Source organism: Mytilus galloprovincialis, chromosome 8, assembly GCF_965363235.1.
Source record: "Mytilus galloprovincialis chromosome 8, xbMytGall1.hap1.1, whole genome shotgun sequence".
Classification (NCBI taxonomy): Eukaryota; Metazoa; Mollusca; class Bivalvia; order Mytilida; family Mytilidae; genus Mytilus; species Mytilus galloprovincialis.
The window spans coordinates 95,568,017-95,587,098 of NC_134845.1; the positions used below are offsets into that span (position 1 = coordinate 95,568,017).

Sequence of the window (19,082 nt, forward strand, 5' to 3'; positions counted from 1 at the left end):
ACAGGAATGTGTCAACTGCCGGCAGCCAGTGTGCATTCAACCAAAATCAAACTTCAATTTAATAAAAAATAAAAACATAACTTGATTATAGAATATTCATGTTATTTGAAATGGATTTTTTTCTGCAATAGATAGAATAACGCAGGAAAATCTAGATGGCCCAGGTAGCGTCCAAAACGTGTGAAATATGTGTGTTTAATCCTGGACATAACTACTGCGAACAGTGTGACCAGCTGTTTTGTGATGGATGTAAAATCTCTCATTTAAGGGCGAAAATTAGCAAAAAATCACACATTTCTAAGTGGCCCAAATATTAACCCGGAAGTTAAACTATATTGTAATGAACATGATGAAAACTTCATATATTATTGCATGGAATGTAGTATACCAGTCTGTAAGATATGTGCTATTAAAAATCACAAAAAACATGATCTATCGGAGATAAAGGAATACTTGGAAGGTATCAACGCGGAGGTAAACATTGATGTTGAAACGAAAATTAAAAAGCTACAGTCAAATATAATAGAAATCCATCAAGGTACCCATACATATCAAGCTGATGTACAGAAAGCTATCCAGGCTATAAGAGAAGAAGGCAGACACTTGAAAGAGATGATTGATAAGAAAGTCGAAGGTCTTATTATCACGCTGAAGGAGAAAGACACAAGGAATGTTAAAACCCTACAGTCTGTTGGCAATGAGTTAAAAACAGCTTTGGATAAGGCAAAGGAGCAGCAGAAGTTTTATCAAGACACGCAGGGTATAAAAGATACTACGAAATTGTTACAGAAACTTAAACAAATAAAGTCACAAATCGATCAAATAGAAGAAATACAGATTCCTATTATGCCATCAGTCAAATATGCCAAAAAGACAGTAGCAGAGGGAGAAATAGGAAAACTGTTTGGGGAACTAACATTTGGGTAAGTTTGTTATTGATTCTATGAAATTGCTTTGAAAACTCTTATTGTCTTTTCCTCTTTTTTCATATGAACTTTGGTATATAAGCAGTCTCTTTTCGACTGCAAAGGATTGAATAATTATGGCATTTCCGCTTCTTGTTCATGTTGTTTCAATTATATTATGTATTAGTATCTTAGATAATCAAAGTTTTCCAGATTTAATAGAATATGCGATAATGCAATGCCAGTATATACACTGTTATTCAAAATTGTCGGTGTTCTCGGATCATTGATTAAAATAATCAGCATTTCATGAGTTACAAAACAAGCAAATTTATGGGTTGACTTTATAGAATCCTAAATATATGTTTACAGTTTAAATAGGAATTCAGTAGGATTCAAAATCCTCCGAGTACACATTTAAATTTTTCAATATCTACTAAAAGAAATAAGAATTCCGATTTATACTTTAAGTAATTAAGATACAGTACAAATTAGCATTCCAGTATCTACTATTGGATATTAAATATCCAAATGTGTAAAAGAATGATTCTGAATTTGTAGTACGATCAACGATAGCTACTTAAACAAAGAAGACGTCGTTATCCTATAATAATGATTTTTTTTTATCTTAAAGACAAAATTTATGTCAAATACGTAGAATACTTTGGTTTTTGAATCATTAGCCTTTCTAGTTGAAGTCTTATCAAAATACTTTGGGATGCACGCCAAGAAGTCAACAATCAAGGAAAAACTAAGCGGTCTTTAATAATAGACATATACGATATGTCAGTACAAACTATTAATAGACATACTTGAACCTGCAGTTCTCAATAAAAAAGTGGTAGTTCAAACTTAATATAACAATTATTATCAAAATATTATCAAATCAATCACAAGGAAAACATTCCGGCAGGGCATACACAAAGAAAACAGATAATTCAAATGACTGTGTATATTATACTTCTCCTTATAACCCACATTTTGTACCTGAATAAGTGAAAAAGAAAAAAAAAACAGTACTTTAAATGCAATTGTAACGGACATTTAAGATGTGAATGAAATTGTTAATAAGATCATTATTTTTACGCAGAGAAACTGTCAAAAAAGAAGAAAACCCTAAACCTAAGGAGAACGTCAGGTTTGTATTTATAATAGACATGTAACAAAGTTTTTCTATTAGACCCGTTTTTGTGTTCGTCTTTTCTGTGGATTTGACTTTTGCTACACTTTTGCTTTTACTTTTCGTGAACTCTATACTTATCCTTTGTTCAAATGGTTTAGATTTCAACGGAACCGATGAGTATGATATTAACAATACGCACGTATACTAATTGGTTATCAAAAATACCATGATTATAATTCAATACGCCAGACGCGCGTTTCGTCTACATAAGACTCATCAGCGACACTCAGATCAAAATAGTCATAAAGCCAAACAAGTACAAAGTTAAGGAGCATTGAGGACCCGAAATTCAAAAAGTTGTGCCAAATACGGCTAAGGTAATACTAAGTTGTTATATGTTAACTAATGGTTCTTTCTCTTGTAGACATGTTATTATTATATAACAAACACTAAAAACTAATAAGTGATCTACAGTACCATAAATGGCTTTAAATTGTGTCTCTTTTTGCACGTAATCGACTAATGTTAGCGACGTTGGTTTTAGAATATACATATTGTTTACTTCTGATAGATAAGACTAAAGGGTTGCACGACATATATAAACTGTTATGATATTGTAATTATTATGTTTATTTATGTTGGCCTAATTTGTGTTGTATGGCCTGATAGTTGTTTACCAAATAATCTTATAACTGGGCAGTTTAGGAATCACTGGAACAATCACAGAATGATTGGAACTTTCTAGAATGATCCTTATAAAAGATGCGTAATTTAAACTTCTACGTTATTCCAGAAACTTCCGTTGTAACTTTCCAGGATTTTCCACAATGTTCCATTATAGAGTGTTCTAGAATTTTCCATGACAACACTATATATACAGACACTAAAGTTAAACTCTCATAATTAAACTTGGACATAGACATTGATAGACATTAGTATTCACAGCATTTGGATTGACACATTTATTCTACAAACAACATCATACTGGATTGTGACATTAGTAGTGAACGTAATATTCAAATTGGATTCCGAAAGATTTCCGGATACAGATAAAGATAACAGATTGGACTCATATTTTGACAGTTAAGTTAACAGTAATATTTGTGTAATACCTTTTGTAAACTTTTGTATATTAAATGTTGTTAAATTTTACTATTGATTTGTGTCTTTTGTTGGATACAATTTAAAGGCGATTTCTGGCCGTAACAGAAATTGGGGGCTCGTCCTGGGATCTTAAAAATATTTTATTCAAAATTTGTTTAGTATTTGTATTATAACTAGCCAACAAAATTCTACAAAATGGCATTTGATGCTGGTAAATTTTTGAAAACGCCAGACCTGGAGAGTTTTGATAATTTAAAGAAAGAGGAATTAGTGTTGCTTGCTAAACAACTGAAATTAGTTTTTAAAGTTTCTGTGAGAAAACAAGTTATACAAAATTTGGTTATAGACAAATTAGTTGAATCAGAAATTTTAGGTGAAGAGGCTCTTGATCTTAAGGTCGAAAATGTTGACGCCTTTAAATTAAAACAGCTTGAATTAGAACATACACTTAAATTAAAAGAACTGGAAATGAAGGAAAGATTGGAAATGGATAAAAAGGAAAAAGAAGATGAATTAAAATTAAAAGAACTTGAAATGAGGGAAAGGCTAGAGATGGAAAAAATGAAAATTGAAATTGGCAAAGAGGAAAATAACACTAAAGTCCAGTCGAAATCAGATTATTTTGATGCAGCAAAAAATATACGTTTGGTTCCGAAATTTTGTGAAAAAACAGTTGATAAATATTTTCCACAGTTTGAGAAAATTGCAAATAATTTGAAATGGCCGAAACCATATTGGACTACGATGCTGCAAAGTGTTTTTGAGGGTAAGGCCGCTGAAATTTATTCCGCACTTCCATCAGAAAAAAGTTCTGATTATGATATGGTAAAACAGGAAGTTTTGAAAGCTTATGAACTAGTACCAGAAGCATATAGACAGAAATTTAGATCTTATAAAAAGTTTGATTCACAAACATATGTGGAATTTGCTCGGGAAAAAGAAGATCTATTTGATAAATGGCTTACGTCAAAGAAAACAGATAACAATTTTGATAACCTAAGACAATTGATGTTATTAGAAGAGTTCAAACAATGTGTTCATTTAGACTTAAAAACACATTTAGACGACAAAACTGTTGAGTCAATACATGATGCAGCTGTTATTTCAGATAATTATACTCTTTCACATAAAAGAAGTTTCAAGGGTCAAAATGTTAATACTTCCAGTGGAAATTACAAAAATCAAAGCACTGAGCGTACTGATAGTAAGCCTGTTGCACAGAATAAGAGTCAGTCCAGTTTTAATATGTCTAGTCCAAAATTTGATACTTTTGAGAAGAAGTCACTGATTTGTGCTTATTGTAAGAAGAATGGTCACCTGATGGCTGATTGTTTTAGACTCCAGAAGAAGAATGAACGAGATAATAAGCCGAAGTCCAGTGCGTGTACGACACCTTATATTACCAGTACGTTGGAATGTCCTGCGAGTCAGGCTTTTAAGTCCAGTTTTTGTGATTACATGGAGGAATATAAACCCTTTATGTCTAATGGGTTTATTTCTATTGTTGATGATACCACTCTTCAGCCTATTAAGATTTTACGGGACACTGGAGCTTCTCAGTCTTTATTGTTAGAAGGTGTGTTGCCTTTGTCCGAGAAGACTTCTGTTGGTGCCTCCGTTTTGTTACAAGGTGTAGAGTTAGGTTGTATAGATGTTCCTCTCCATCGTATGTATCTGAAGTCAGATTTGATAACTGGACCAGTTATTGTAGGTGTTCGTCCTAATCTCCCTGTAGAGGGTGTTACATTATTGCTAGGAAATGATCTAGCTAGGAACAAAGTGGTTGCTGAACCAATTGTTACCAGTGAACCAGTGGTGGATGTTAAATCACCTGAAGATGATGCTGAATTGTATCCAGCTTGTGTTGTTACTAAGGCGATGGCTAGAAAACAACAAGATGAGAATTTGCAAGAAGACCAGTTTGATTACATGGACCTTTCTGACACTTTTTTAGCTGATATTGAAGATCCTGGTAACTCAGAAAAGGCTATTATAAAACCACCTAGTGTTAACAAAAATGTTATTATGCCATGGCCAGATGTGAACAGCCATTCAATAGACCGAAATAATTTACTCGAAGAACAACATAAAGACCCTGAGATTCTTCAGCTCAGCCAGAGGGCTCAACCACAGGAGGAAGCAGACAAAGTGGCCGAATGCTATTTCTATCAGGACAGTATTTTAATGAGGAAGTGGAGGCCTCCTGATGCTACCCCAGAGGAGGAATGGAGAGTGCTATACCAAGTGGTGGTGCCTAAAGTTTATAGACAAGAAATTATTGGTCTTGCCCATGACACCCCCTTGGCTGGACACTTAGGTATAAGGAAGACTTGCCTTAAGATCTTGCAGCATTTTTACTGGCCTAAACTTAGAAATGATGTTGCAGAATACTGCAAATCATGTCATATATGCCAGGTTGTTGGTAAACCTAACCAGAAAATACCACCAGCACCACTTCTGCCTATTCTAGCCTTTGACGAACCTTTCAGCAGAGTTCTAATTGACTGTGTTGGACCTTTACCAAAGACCAAGACTGGAAATGCATATTTATTGACAATCATGTGTACATCTACCCGCTTTCCTGAAGCTATTCCGCTCAGAAATATCAAGACACCTACTATCGTCAAAGCTTTGATCAAATTTTTCACATTAGTAGGACTTCCTAAGTCTATACAGTCCGACCAGGGATCAAATTTCATGTCAGGTTTATTTCAGCAAGTCGTATACCAGTTAGGGATTGCTCAGTACAGATCAAGTGTTTATCATCCAGAATCTCAAGGTGCCTTAGAACGTTTTCATAAAACATTGAAGAATATGATTAGAACTTTTTGTCTTCAATTTGACAGAAAATGGGATGACGGAGTTCACTTTCAACTTTTTGCAGTCCGAGAGGCTGTTCAAGAATCCATTGGATTTAGTCCCTTTGAGTTGGTATTTGGCCATACTGTAAGGGGACCGTTAAAATTGATTAAGGAAAAGTGGCTTACTGAACATACTGACTTGAATCTTTTAGACTATGTATCTAGATTTAAAGAAAAATTGTATACTGCTTGTCAAATTGCTCAGAAAAACTTAAAAAATGTACAGAGCAAGATGAAAATTTGGTATGATAAAGATGCCAGGGATAGAGTTTTTGAGCCTGGTGATATTTTTGCCAGTCCCTGGACATCCTTTACAAGCTAAATATTGTGGTCCTTATACAATAGACAGTAAAATCAATGATTTGAATTATATTGTAAAAACTCCAGGTCGGCGTAAACAAAACAGAGTGTATCATATTAATATGTTAAAACCATATTTTGAGCGTACTAATGAATGTGAGAGTAAACCAGTTGCCACTTTAGGCATGGTTAAATTTGAGAACAATAATGACAAACCAGATGTAATTGAACCACCTTTTAGTTCTAAAACTATGGAAGAGACAGTTAGATTGAAAAATTCAGAAATTTTGTCAAATTTAGACTCAAAACTTGCACATCTGTCTTTTGATCGTAGAGAAGAAATAAAAACTTTGGTATTTTCTTTTAAAAATCTTTTTCCAGATGTGCCAAACAAAACTACTGTTGTTTGTCATGATGTTGATGTAGGAGATGCTTCTCCAATTAAGCAACATCCTTACCGGCTCAATCCACTCAAACTTGAAGCTATGAGAAAAGAAATTAAATATATGCTTGACAATGATATTATTGAGCCGAGTAAAAGTGAATGGAGCTCTCCTTGTCTTCTTGTGCCAAAACCAGATAAAACCTTTCGTTTCGTGACTGATGTCAGAAAAGTAAATTCAGTCTCAAAATCTGATTCCTATCCGATTCCAAGGATAGACGATTGTATTGACAATATTGGTCAAGCAAAAGGAGTATGTTCGATAAGGTCCTAAAATGGCCCACTTTTTTTAGCGTAAATTTCAAATTCGGATTTATTGACCAATATCACGATAAATTATAGCTAATACATTGACTAGATAGGATATAAGCCATTTTGTTTAAAATTTTACGTTTCTGCGTTTCATTATGACGTCACAAGTTGTACTCATATTGATTTTTCACGAAAAAATCAATGAAAATGGGTAAATTTCCAAAGATTATTTGACAGGAAACATAGAGCGCATACGTCGACAACAAAGATCTTTTAAAATAATGTTTGTGAAGACATTTAATATGTCTTATTTGAATTTTAAGCTTGTCGACGCCTGCGCTCTATTTTTCCTGGTCCTTTATTTGGCTGAAATCCCGCTGATTTTGTCAAATTTCACCAAATTCCCTTAACTTGACCGTTTTGGAATGTAAAAATCGTTGTGTTAAGAATTAAACTTTGACAAAAACAGCTCTGTTTAACTTTTTCACATGTCTTTAAGGCAACTTAAAACAATTATTGTCTTGTAACCATGAACTTTATAATTGGGGCCAAATATGGCACTTACCGAACTTACTCCTTTGTGAGCAAATTTGATTTATTGAAATGTTATTGGCAAGTTCCATTGACACAGAGAGCTCGTGAAATATCAGCTTTTGTTACACCAGATGGCTTATTTCAATATACTGTAATGCCATTTGGCATGAAAAGTGCTCCAGCTACATTTCAAAGAATGATCAATAATGTTATAAAAGATTTAGACTGTTGTTATGCTTATATTGATGATCTTATTGTATGTAGTGATAGCTGGGAACAGCATTTAACACATTTGTATGATACTTTTGATAGATTGTCACAATCAAATTTGACTGTTAATCTTGGTAAAAGTGAATTTTGAAAAAATAGAAAACAACTTATGAGATATTTAGGCATGATTGGATTTTACAGAAAATTTTGTTCAAATTTTGCTACTGTGGATCAACCATTGACTCATCTTTTACGAAAAGATTCTAAATTTATCTGGAGTGAAAATTGTCAAAACGCTTTTGAAAATAGCAAATCACTTTTAATTAATAGTCCAGTTCTGATTACTCCAGACTTTGAAAAACAATTTAAACTTGCCGTTGATGCAAGCGATGTAGGAATTGGAGCTGTTGTATACCAAGAGACAAATGATAATGTTGAGAAACCTATATCATATTTTTCCAAGAAATTAGATAAACATCAGAAAAATTATTCAACTATTGTAAAAGAGTGTTTTGCAATGTTGTCAGCACTTCAACATTTTGATGTATATTTGAATCCCACTGTATATCCTATTCTTGTTTGTACTGATCATAATCCTCTCACCTTCATACATAAAATGAGAAACAAGAATCAGAGGTTGACTAGGTGGAGTTTATGATGTAATTGTAAAACATATTAAGGGTAAAGATAATGTAATAGCTGATGCTTTATCTAGAGCTTGTTAAATCACTTTGTATATATTATGTATTTTTGTTCATATTATTCATGATAAGTTTTTGTTACACTAAAACTTCTTTTAAGGGGGGAGGTGTTATGATATTGTAATTATTATGTTTATTTATGTTGGCCTAATTTGTGTTGTATGGCCTGATAGTTGTTTACCAAATAATCTTATAACTGTGCAGTTTAGGAATCACTGGAACAATCACAGAATGATTGGAACTTTCTAGAATGATCCTTATAAAAGATGCGTAATTTAAACTTCTACGTTATTCCAGAAACTTCCGTTGTAAATTTCCAGGATTTTCCACAATGTTCCATTATAGAGGGTTCTAGAATTTTCCATGACAACACTATATATACAGACACTAAAGTTAAACTCTCATAATTAAACTTGGACATAGACATTGATAGACATTAGTATTCACAGCATTTGGATTGACACTTTTATTCTACAAACAACATCATACTGAATTGTGACATTAGTAGTGAACGTAATATTCAAATTGGATTCCGAAAGATTTCCGGATACAGATAAAGATAACAGATTGGACTCATATTTTGACAGTTAAGTTAACAGTAATATTTGTGTAATACCTTTTGTAAACTTTTGTATATTAAATGTTGTTAAATTTTACTATTGATTTGTGTCTTTTGTTGGCTACAATTTAAAGGCGATTTCTGGCCGTAACAAAACAATGTAAATATATGTAATTCGTTTAGTTAAACTTCCAAAATATCATACCTAAAAGTATTCATGATAAAAATTTGTTCAGAAAAGAGATAAAAGACATAAAATGACACTTTTGAAAGATTGACTAATTAGGGCGCATAATTTTGATACAAGTGAGAGGTTTAGCGCTATAAAACCAGGTTCAAACCACCGTTTTCTACATTTGAAAATGCCTGTACCAAGTTAGGAATATGATAGTTCTTGTCCATTCGTTTTCGATGTGTTTTGTCATTTGATTATGCTATGTGATTATGGACTTTCCGATTAAATATTTCTCTGGAGTTCAGTATTTTTGTGATTTTACTTTTTGATATGAGATTCAAATGTCTGAGCAAAATTAAAGGTGAGTTTTTAAATAATAAGTTACATTCCTATATTTATATAAGATCAAATTCTATTAAGTTAGACATCTCCCTTGAGAATATCTAAATATGAAATTTTTTATAGAGTTACAAGAACAGCTAAACAATACAGATACAGATGCCACAACTGCGAGTAAGTGTGATGTTATGTAGTTGTCTTTCGGAAGAGTACACACGATTAAGTACAAGTGCAAAGTTCATTATGAAATAAAACATGAACATTTGAAAAACAAATCTATGTAAAGCACAAAGCAAGTTTTTTTTTTTGGATAAAATTTTATTTTATTTTAAAGATGTGATAAAAAAAACATGATGAATCATATATGTGTCTTTAAGTATATAACGTTTGTTGTGAACAACTCTCCTGTAAATCAACGTCTTATTCTTAGTAGTTATTTGTCGTCTGACTCTGACATTCACCTTTATTAGGTGATATGATATATGTTTTTTTAGCTCACCTGGCCGGAAGGGCCAAGTGAGCTTTTCTCATCACTTGGCGTCCGTCGTCTGTCGTCCGTTGTCGTCGCCCGTCGTCGTCGTCGTTAACTTTTTACATTTTGAACTTCTTCCTGAGAACCAATGAATGGAATGAAACCAAACATGGCATGAATGTTCCTTATGAGATGCTGACCAAGTGTTGTTCCTTTGTAGCCGATCCATTATCCAAGATGGCCGCAAGCGGAGGACTTAGTTTAACATAGGACCCTATGGGAAATGCATACAAATGACTTCTTCTAGAGAACCACTCAATGGAATGAAACCAAACATGGCATGAATGTTCCTTACGAGTTGCTGACCAAGTGTTGTTACTTTGTAGCCGATTCATTATCCAAGATGGCCGCCAGCGGGGAATTTAGTTTAACATAGGACCCTATGGGAAATGCAAACAAATGACTTCTGCTAGAGAACCACTGAATGGAATGAAATCAAACATGGCATGAATGTTCCTTATGAGGTGCTGACCAAGTGTTGTTACTTTGTAGCCAATCCATCATCCAAGATGGCCGCCAGCGGGGGACTTAGTTTAACATAGGACCCTAAGGGAAATGCAAACAAATGACTTCTTCTAGAGAACCACTGAATGGAATGAAATCAAACAAGGCATGAATGTTCCTTATGAGGTGCTGACCAAGTGTTGTTACTTTGTAGCCAATCCATCATCCAAGATGACCGCCAGTGGGGGACTTAGTTTAACATAGGACCCTATGGGAAATGCAAACAAGTGACTTCTTCTGGAGAACCACTGAATGGAATGAAATCAAACATGGCATGAATGTTCCTTATGAGGTGCTGACCAAGTGTTGTTACTTTGTAGCCGATCCATCATCCAAGATGGCCGCCAGCAGGGGACTTAGTTTAACATAGGACCCTATGGGAAATGCAAACAAATGACTTCTTCTAGAGAACCACGGAATTGAATGAAATCAAACATAGCATGAAAAGTCCTTTCCTTAAGAGGTGCTGGCCAAGTGTTGTTACTTTATAGCCGATTCATTATCCAAGATGGCCGCCAGCGGGGAATCTGTTTTCATATGATTTCAAAAACCAAAGTAGAGTCAGGTGAGCGATACAGGCTCTTGAGAGCCTCTAGTTTATCTTATTCTCTTTGCCCTACCTATTTACAGCTTGTCAATTTAATTATCAATACCTGCCTCTCGCATTTGATGGCATTGGCATTTATCAATTTATATGTTACGCTCGTTCATGTTCTTATTTTGAGGTAATTTTTAGCTTGAAAAGGGGAGGTGGCGATGCTCGTTACACAAGAACCTTTAGACAGTGTTTTTTTTTAAGATATGCACAGCAGAAGTTTTGTGATCCCCATCACAAGTGCGTTAACCGGGACGACTTGTTTATGTCTTATTGTACCTTATTAGCTCCATTTTATCGTAGTTTAAAATCTTAAGATAGGAGGATAGATATCTTAACTGCAATTTTAAGTATTGTTACATATTTTACTGGGCATGGACTCGCATTGGGATAATGCATGTATATCAGGGGAAGCGTACCACGTCAACTCTTCATTATGGAAGTAATGAGATGATCTTGTTTGTCACTTTGATTCGTTTTCGTAATGGAATTTTGAGAACTGGGCACGGGAGAATTGAAAGACGAACTTAGATTGGGATCTAGATGTCTGTTGATTATTGATATCGATTTGTTTCCGTTTTATTTATCCTAGTCAATTATTTTCATATTGACCCTTTCTGTTGTTCTGTTCTCTATGTTTGCTTAATTTTTGCATTATGTTTAAAATTACACATATATCATTGTATATTAACATAAAGTTTAAAACTGCTTAAAACGGAAACATTGAACAACATTGAAATGTTATCTCCATCTTTTAACTATAATTGATAGTTTTTTTTTGTATTGACACATCCCTTTATTTCTATATGATGGTTCACCTTTACTTTTCTTCATTTTTCTAGTCTTGATACAATGATTTTAGACAGGTTTTGCTATTTCGCGTTAAACTTTTAAGTGTGTGCATAAAACATATCTATTTGGTAGACTTAAAGACATTAAAGATTGTTTCTGGATCCATCATTTATTATAAATTGCAAAGTAGTATTTGGTGCTACCCGTATTATCTACTAGTATATATTTCAATTAAAAACTTATAATGCTTATTAACTGAGAAGAAGGATGTATTATCCGAATGATTTGTAGTTTTTAATACTAGTTACCCGGAACTCGTCAAGGAAACTATGAATGGTATGATAACACCGGTGTGTTTAATTGCAATAGACCATACCTATACTGAAAAAACTATGTGTGTCTTTTCGTTTGTCTTACATTCCTTGGTATGTGTATTGATTTCCAAATAAATTGTTAACTCTTAATCTTCTACATTTCAGGACAGAAATAATTTCTGAGTAAGTACTCCTTTTCAAATTCATTAGCGAAAAATATGCCGAAAAATGGATACAGAAATGTGATATAATATGATAATAATAGATACTTTATCTAAAGAGGGGAAATGCAGTTTGTACAATACTGATCTTCCCTGATGCCCTCTGAATAATTCAAAATATAACAAAAATACATATTTTAATCAACATATATATAATTTTGTATGCAAAAAAATTGGCGAAAAACATACAAAATCGTTTCCTGAACATATTTTATTAATGTCAGATATACAAGACAAAACTTCATTTGAAAATTACATTTCTATTTTAGGAACAAGAAATTATAATAACTTTGTTTGAACTGTTTTATTGTTTCTATGTTTTGGATTTCTACTGTTTGAAAGAATTGTACCGTAATATTTCAATGGGTTTTTTTTCTCATAAAATTTGTTCTCGGACGGGGTATGAAAATACAATTATTATAAGATGATTGTAAAGAATATCTTGCATTAACATTTTTACTTGTACACGAAAACATTATTAACAACAGTACATACTAATATATTTGAGTATCTGACATAAACACAAATGTATTCATCATATCTTATAGTTGAAATAATGTTTATAAATAAAACAGATTTTGAGTTAAAGGAGCAATATGATAGACCGATCCTCGGGATGGGTGCACACTCCAATATTTATTTGATAGGGGTTGCCGCTTTGTTTCTGTTACCCCAACCTTTTTACATGATTTAAATTTCAAAAATCTGTTCATATACTGCTTAGGTTAAAATGTTAACTTTTCCAATACTGTTTTGGTTTCGTTTGGTGTATAATGTGACAGTGGAAAATCAAGGTGCCAAAAGAAAAAAAAATAATGATTGCTTAAACACAGCCAGGGACACCAATAAAGATGAAAGACAAAGTTATGGGATCTTTATTGACCTTATCATATATTTCTGATTGTTTTCCCGACCTATTCACATATTATCAAGCTTGACAAGGTGACCTATTCCAGCGGCATGTCCTATCATCTTTTATATTAAGAGTGGACACCCACTCCAGGGACTGATCTTAGATGTAAGACATATTTTAGTTTATCATTTGCTGTACCGTATACTGTAGTTTTACAATCCATTTTATTCATAGTTGTAAGTGGCAAAAACCATGACAATCCAGTTTAATTTTTCATCATATTGATTTTGTTTCAGAGAAAAACCTTCGTAAGGATAAGCTTCATATTGTATAAGAACATTTAATTATACCAGAAATATGACAAATGATCAACAATCAATCATTGAGTTCATGAGTGAGACCTGTATCACTGTTAGAGGATACTTGTCAAAGTCTGAAACCTCTGTGCATAATGGGACACTGTTCTGTGTGTAAAGCTAAGAGAAACAATTGCTATACAACTAGTATAAGGTTCCACTAGAAATATTAGTATTAACGTCTTGTAAAAACTGTCGTAAGAAGACACATTATAAAATTTGTTTATGTAAAGTTCCCACATAATAACAACCCAATGACCATGCAAGATAATCTGTATACGGTAATGTAGAATTTAGGTAGCTATCTTGGTGGTTAATTAGCTACTTGACACATATTTTGGTTGAATACATGAATTAAAGCAATGACGGTAGGCAGCATGACGAAGACAGTGATGGGAATCGTAATATTTTGTTGATTTTAAATATTCTAAACCGACATTCTTACAATTTTATGAGATTGAAATGTCACTTAAGAGCCAGTCTGTGATAAAACCATGCAAAATGGTCCAAATCCAAAATATTCCAATCAGGCTGATATTTTGTATTTTAGATACCTTATATGTAATAACTATTTGTGCAAAATATTTTGAAAAAATATTCAGCCATTATTTGTGTATGCCGAACATTCGAAAATTGTCCATTTCTGTACAGACAAATGGCCATTTTAAGCCTATTTTAGGGTATTTTGACCTGATTTTTTTTTGTTTTATAGAAAAAATTTAGCTTAATGATAACATATATCTTAACAAACAACTTGAAAGGAAAGGAAATTATGATAATTCAAAAAGTTGTGAGATTTCTCAATACCCCTACTGACAGGTTGAAATTGCATGGTTTTGAAAAAGTGCAGATTCAGCAAAATTTGTATATTTTTAAAGGCTTGAATCTTGTAAGATCATGTTTTATTTTCAATAAAATGTAATATTTCATGAAGCTTATATATTCATCTACAAAATGCTAGAAAATGGTGCTCGGCAAATGATACCTTATTACGATAAAATAATAATTAAAGATAGGCGTGATGGCCATTTTGCCGAGTTTTTGATTTTTTGATCTGTTTCAATAGAAACTTTTCAAAAGTATGTGATAGTCAAAATATAAGAAATAATGACTGAACTAATGTTAACTGGTTATATTAATTGAATAAACCAAGTTCAACTAAGTTTAAATTAGAAAATATACCAAAGGAGTAAACCTGGGGAGACCGCTTTTTTGCATTTTTTGCCCCTAAACTGAGCATTTTTACAATATGTTTAAAATAATAACCTATTCAAAAGAAAATAGCTTTAGTAACTTTAAAATGTGCTGTTTTATTTACAATACTATGCACACTCATCAGGTAATATCACCATGAGTTCTTCACAAATTTAGCATTTTATAATAGTCTAGTTTTTAGACGCTTTTTGTCTAAATTCAAAGTGGCCACGATTGAGTTCAGTCTTAAATTTTTAAAACATGTTGTATTTAAGAATTGAATGCTCTTTTTTGTAAATTTATTGGGGTGTAAAAGCGTTGACCGAAGTACATTTTGTATGAAGCGCCAATCAGAATAACGTATTATAGTGAAACATACATTTAATGTAATTATTTGATAATGAATCATAAATGTGAAAGCCTTGTGCATTCATGTAATTTATTTCCAGAAAAGAGGAAGATTTAATAGTTTTGTGAATTTCATAAAATTGTGCCTCTTACCTAGAAAAGTGCTATATTTTCTATATTATGATACAGCTTTATGCCAAATATAAAGAGACTACTCCTAGAAGTTCCTGATAAAACTGCAACTGAAATTTTGTGAAGCTGACATGAACCAGTTAGTCATCCCTATGTCAATTTTGGGAGAACAGTGGAAATAACAGTAATGTCAAGTTTCCTCCTAGAATGTAATCTCTAGCAATTTGAGGCTTGGGAATAAGACATGTAAAATATAGTTGGCCTATTACTACCAGCTGAGACAAACACAAATATTTCAAATTGCAATAAAATTTATTTCATAACCACATGTAATAACCAGATACTCTGCAGGGCGCAGCTTTATACGACCGCAGAGATTGAACCCTGAACATTTGGGGCAAGTATGGACAGAACATTTAAGCTTGATATAGCTCTGAATTTGGTTTGCCTGGGATTAAATAGTTGACACAACACAATGAGTGTGGTCTAAGAACTTAAACTTAAAAACTTAAAAAAAATTGATTTAACATTTACCTATTATGGTCCAATATCCAAAATCTAAGTGCATGGTTATATTCAGCATATCATAGAACCCCAAGAATTCAAATTTTTGATGAAATCAAATAATTTTCAATTTTAGACCCTTAAGACCTCAGTTTGGACCAATTTGATAACCGGTCCCAAATATTAAAAAAACTAAATACATGGTTAGATTCAGCATATTGAAAAACCCCATTTATTCAATTTTGTTGAAATCAAACAAAATTTAATTTTGGACCCCGATTTGGACCAACTTGAAAACTGGGTCCATAATAAAAAATCTTAGTACATTTTTAGATTCAGCATATCAAAGAACCCCAAGAATAAAATTTTTGTTAAAATCAAACTAAGTTTAATTTTGGACCCTTTGGACCTTGATGTAAACCAATTTGAAAACAGGACCAAAAATTAAGAATCTAAATTCACTGTTAGATTTGGCATATCAAAGAACCCCAATAATTCATTTTTTTATGTAATTACACCTTATGTAAGAATCCGGGGTTTTGATTGGTTAATAGCCAGTGTATTTTTCACCAATTTACTGTGATCAAATGAATATCGTTCATTTTTAACGCCGCCGGGGTATTTGCTAAAAGGATATGCCTTTTTTACCCTCTCTGCCGTGGTATTTGCCAAAAAATACTCTATCCGACTGGACGCTTGTAACGTCACGATCATCAATGCGTTTTAGTACATTAACATTCGGTGTAATTAAACAGATATATCATGTTATTGAGGGGTATTTGCGAAAAATACCAGTCTTGAGAATGAATTTCCCTCGCCTTACGGCTCGTGAAATTTAACATTCTCTCGACTGGTATTTTTCGCAAATACCCCTCCTTAACATGATATATCTGTTCAAAAGCAAACAGTTTAATTTTGGACACTTTTTGGCCCCTAATTCCTAAAATGTTGGGACCAAAACTCCCAAAATCAATCCCAACCTTTCTTTTATGGTCATAAACCTTGTATTTAAATTTCATAGATTTCTATTTACTTATACTAAAGTTAGAGTGCGAAAACCAAATGTCTTTGGATGACAACAACGATGACAACGACAACGTCATACCAATATAGGACCAATTTTTTTTCAATTTTTGCGGTTGTATAAAAACAAATATACACAGATAAATGGTTAAACTGTTGAGCAGACATACAATTACCCTACCACGTCCACTTGTATTTTTGTCCATCGGATGAGTTAAGCCATTTTCAACTGATTTTTATAGTTCGTTCTTATGATTTACTGTTATACCACTGTCCCTGGTTAGGGGGAGGGTTTGGATCCCGCTTACATGTTTAACCCCGCCACATTATTTATGTATGTGCCTGTCCAAAGTCAGGAGCCTGTTATTCAGTGGAAGTCGTTTGTTTATGTGTAACATATTTGTTTTTCGTTCATTTTTTATATACTTAAGGCCGTTAGTTTTCTCATTTGAATTGTTTTACATTGTCTTATCGGGGCCTTTTATAGCTGACTATGCGGTATGGGCTTTCCTCATTGTTGAAGGCCGTACAGTAACCTATAGTTGTTAATGTCTGTGTCATTGTGGTCTCTTAATTGTAGACAGTTGTCTGATTGGTAATCATATCACATCATCTTTTTTATATTGTCATTAAAATGGTAAGATTTTACTGTTCATATACATATAATATTATTGTGGTCTACCGTAAAGAAAAACGTGCAAAATGGTCTAAATACAAGTTTTTAGTCATGAATGAACATGATGAAGGTATAAGCAAAGAAGAGTAAAAGTATGATAGATCTAAAAAAGGTTCACATAATAAAGTCATCAATGTCTATTTTAACTAAATATTAAACAATTTTGCAGCATTTTTTGATAAAAACAAGCATTCTGCGAGTAATACATGGCAATACATAGTCCCCAACCCGTTACAAATTCATTGTATTGGAACAAAAATTTGATCTATAATTTGTCATAATGTAAACTACATAAAAATATCGAAACAAAATCTTCCAGCAAAATGTAAAAACTTGTTGAATTCTGACTATCTCTGTGAATTTTCTATGTCCAAAGACAACAACTCTGCACACAGTTATCAAACTGAAACAAAATTTAATCACTAAATACCAAAGAAAAGAAAAAACAATCAAAATGCTATTTTGTCTTTAAAAAAATGAGTTATTTCCGTTTGAACAGAAGTCTTCTAATGAATAAGTATTTCATCAAAAATTTAATTCTAGAGAAAGGGTTTCAACTGAACAAAGAGAAAAGCTTAAAGCGTGAATAATGAATTTGACCTGTAACTTGTCATGATAAATCAAATCAAAATCTACAAGCACAAAAAAGTCTGATTTGCCAAACTGACAGATAGACAGACTGACAGACACGCGGTGCAAACCTAAGTCCACTTAGACGTTAGCCGTTAGGGGACTAAAAATCAAAATATCAAAGTATCAACAAACACAAGAGATGCTCTTTGGAGAGGGAACATTCAAAATATTTTTGGAAAAGCTTTCGATTTTTGAAGAAGTAGGGTTACCTCAAATGTCTTTCTTCTATCCTGATTTAATCTGAGATATAAATCAAAAACTTTTATATGGCACATTATATATGCAAACATAATCTTTTTTCGTAGATCAAAAAAATGGCCACATTTTTTTTACATACACTCTAATAGACACAACTTTCTAATCAAGACACTCAAAGAGTGATTGGCCCTATAATTGGTTGCATTCCAATCAAAAGTTTCAAAGAGGAAGATTTTTTGAAGTACAAGTATGTTCACAACTCTGTTTCATATAACAAGCTTTTTAAAAGACTGTCATCAATTGAAAGTATGTGAAAACCAGGTGCTCCGCAGGGCGCAGCTTTATACAACCGCAGTGGTTGGACTCTGAACAGTTGGGGCAAATTAAATATTGTCACAATGTTCAAGCTTGATACTGTCTGAATTTGGATTGTGATTGAATTTTTGACAAGAAAAAAAAGGTTTTTGTTACAAAATAAATGTGGCCAAAGATCAACAAATCTATTGCACAATACTGTGCAATTGAAGATTTCTTCTTGAAAATTTTCAAAATTTGAAATTTGAAAAATAAAAAAAGAAACCCCTAATTTTTGTTTAACAAATCCCCCCCCCCCCCCCAAACTAATTGAAACCCCCCTTTCAGCAATAAACCTTAAAAACAATCCCATCCTTTCCTTTTTAGTATAGAACCTTGTAGTACAAT

The 19,082-nt window shown here is 32.8% G+C and overlaps 1 protein-coding gene across 1 annotated transcript; it reads left to right on the forward strand.

Annotated features, from left to right (window-relative positions):
• Positions 1-277: 277 nt before the first annotated feature.
• LOC143043850 (uncharacterized) lies at positions 278-9,683 on the forward strand. The gene is made up of 3 exons (XM_076216033.1): positions 278-923; positions 1,996-2,043; positions 9,632-9,683. The coding sequence occupies exons 1-3, from the start codon at positions 373-375 to the stop codon at positions 9,681-9,683; spliced, it is 651 nt and encodes a 216-aa protein (XP_076072148.1). The 5' UTR covers positions 278-372.
• Positions 9,684-19,082: the final 9,399 nt, after the last annotated feature.

Bases quoted from the DNA above. Each gene is read 5' to 3' on its own strand.
- LOC143043850 (XM_076216033.1), top strand. From the start codon at position 373: ATGGAATGTAGTATACCAGTCTGTAAGATATGTGCTATTAAAAATCAC. The intron at 924-1,995 runs GTAAGTTTGTTA...ATTTTTACGCAG, and splicing joins TTTGGGGAACTAACATTTGG to AGAAACTGTCAAAAAAGAAG. The intron at 2,044-9,631 runs GTTTGTATTTAT...AATTTTTTATAG, and splicing joins AAACCTAAGGAGAACGTCAG to AGTTACAAGAACAGCTAAAC.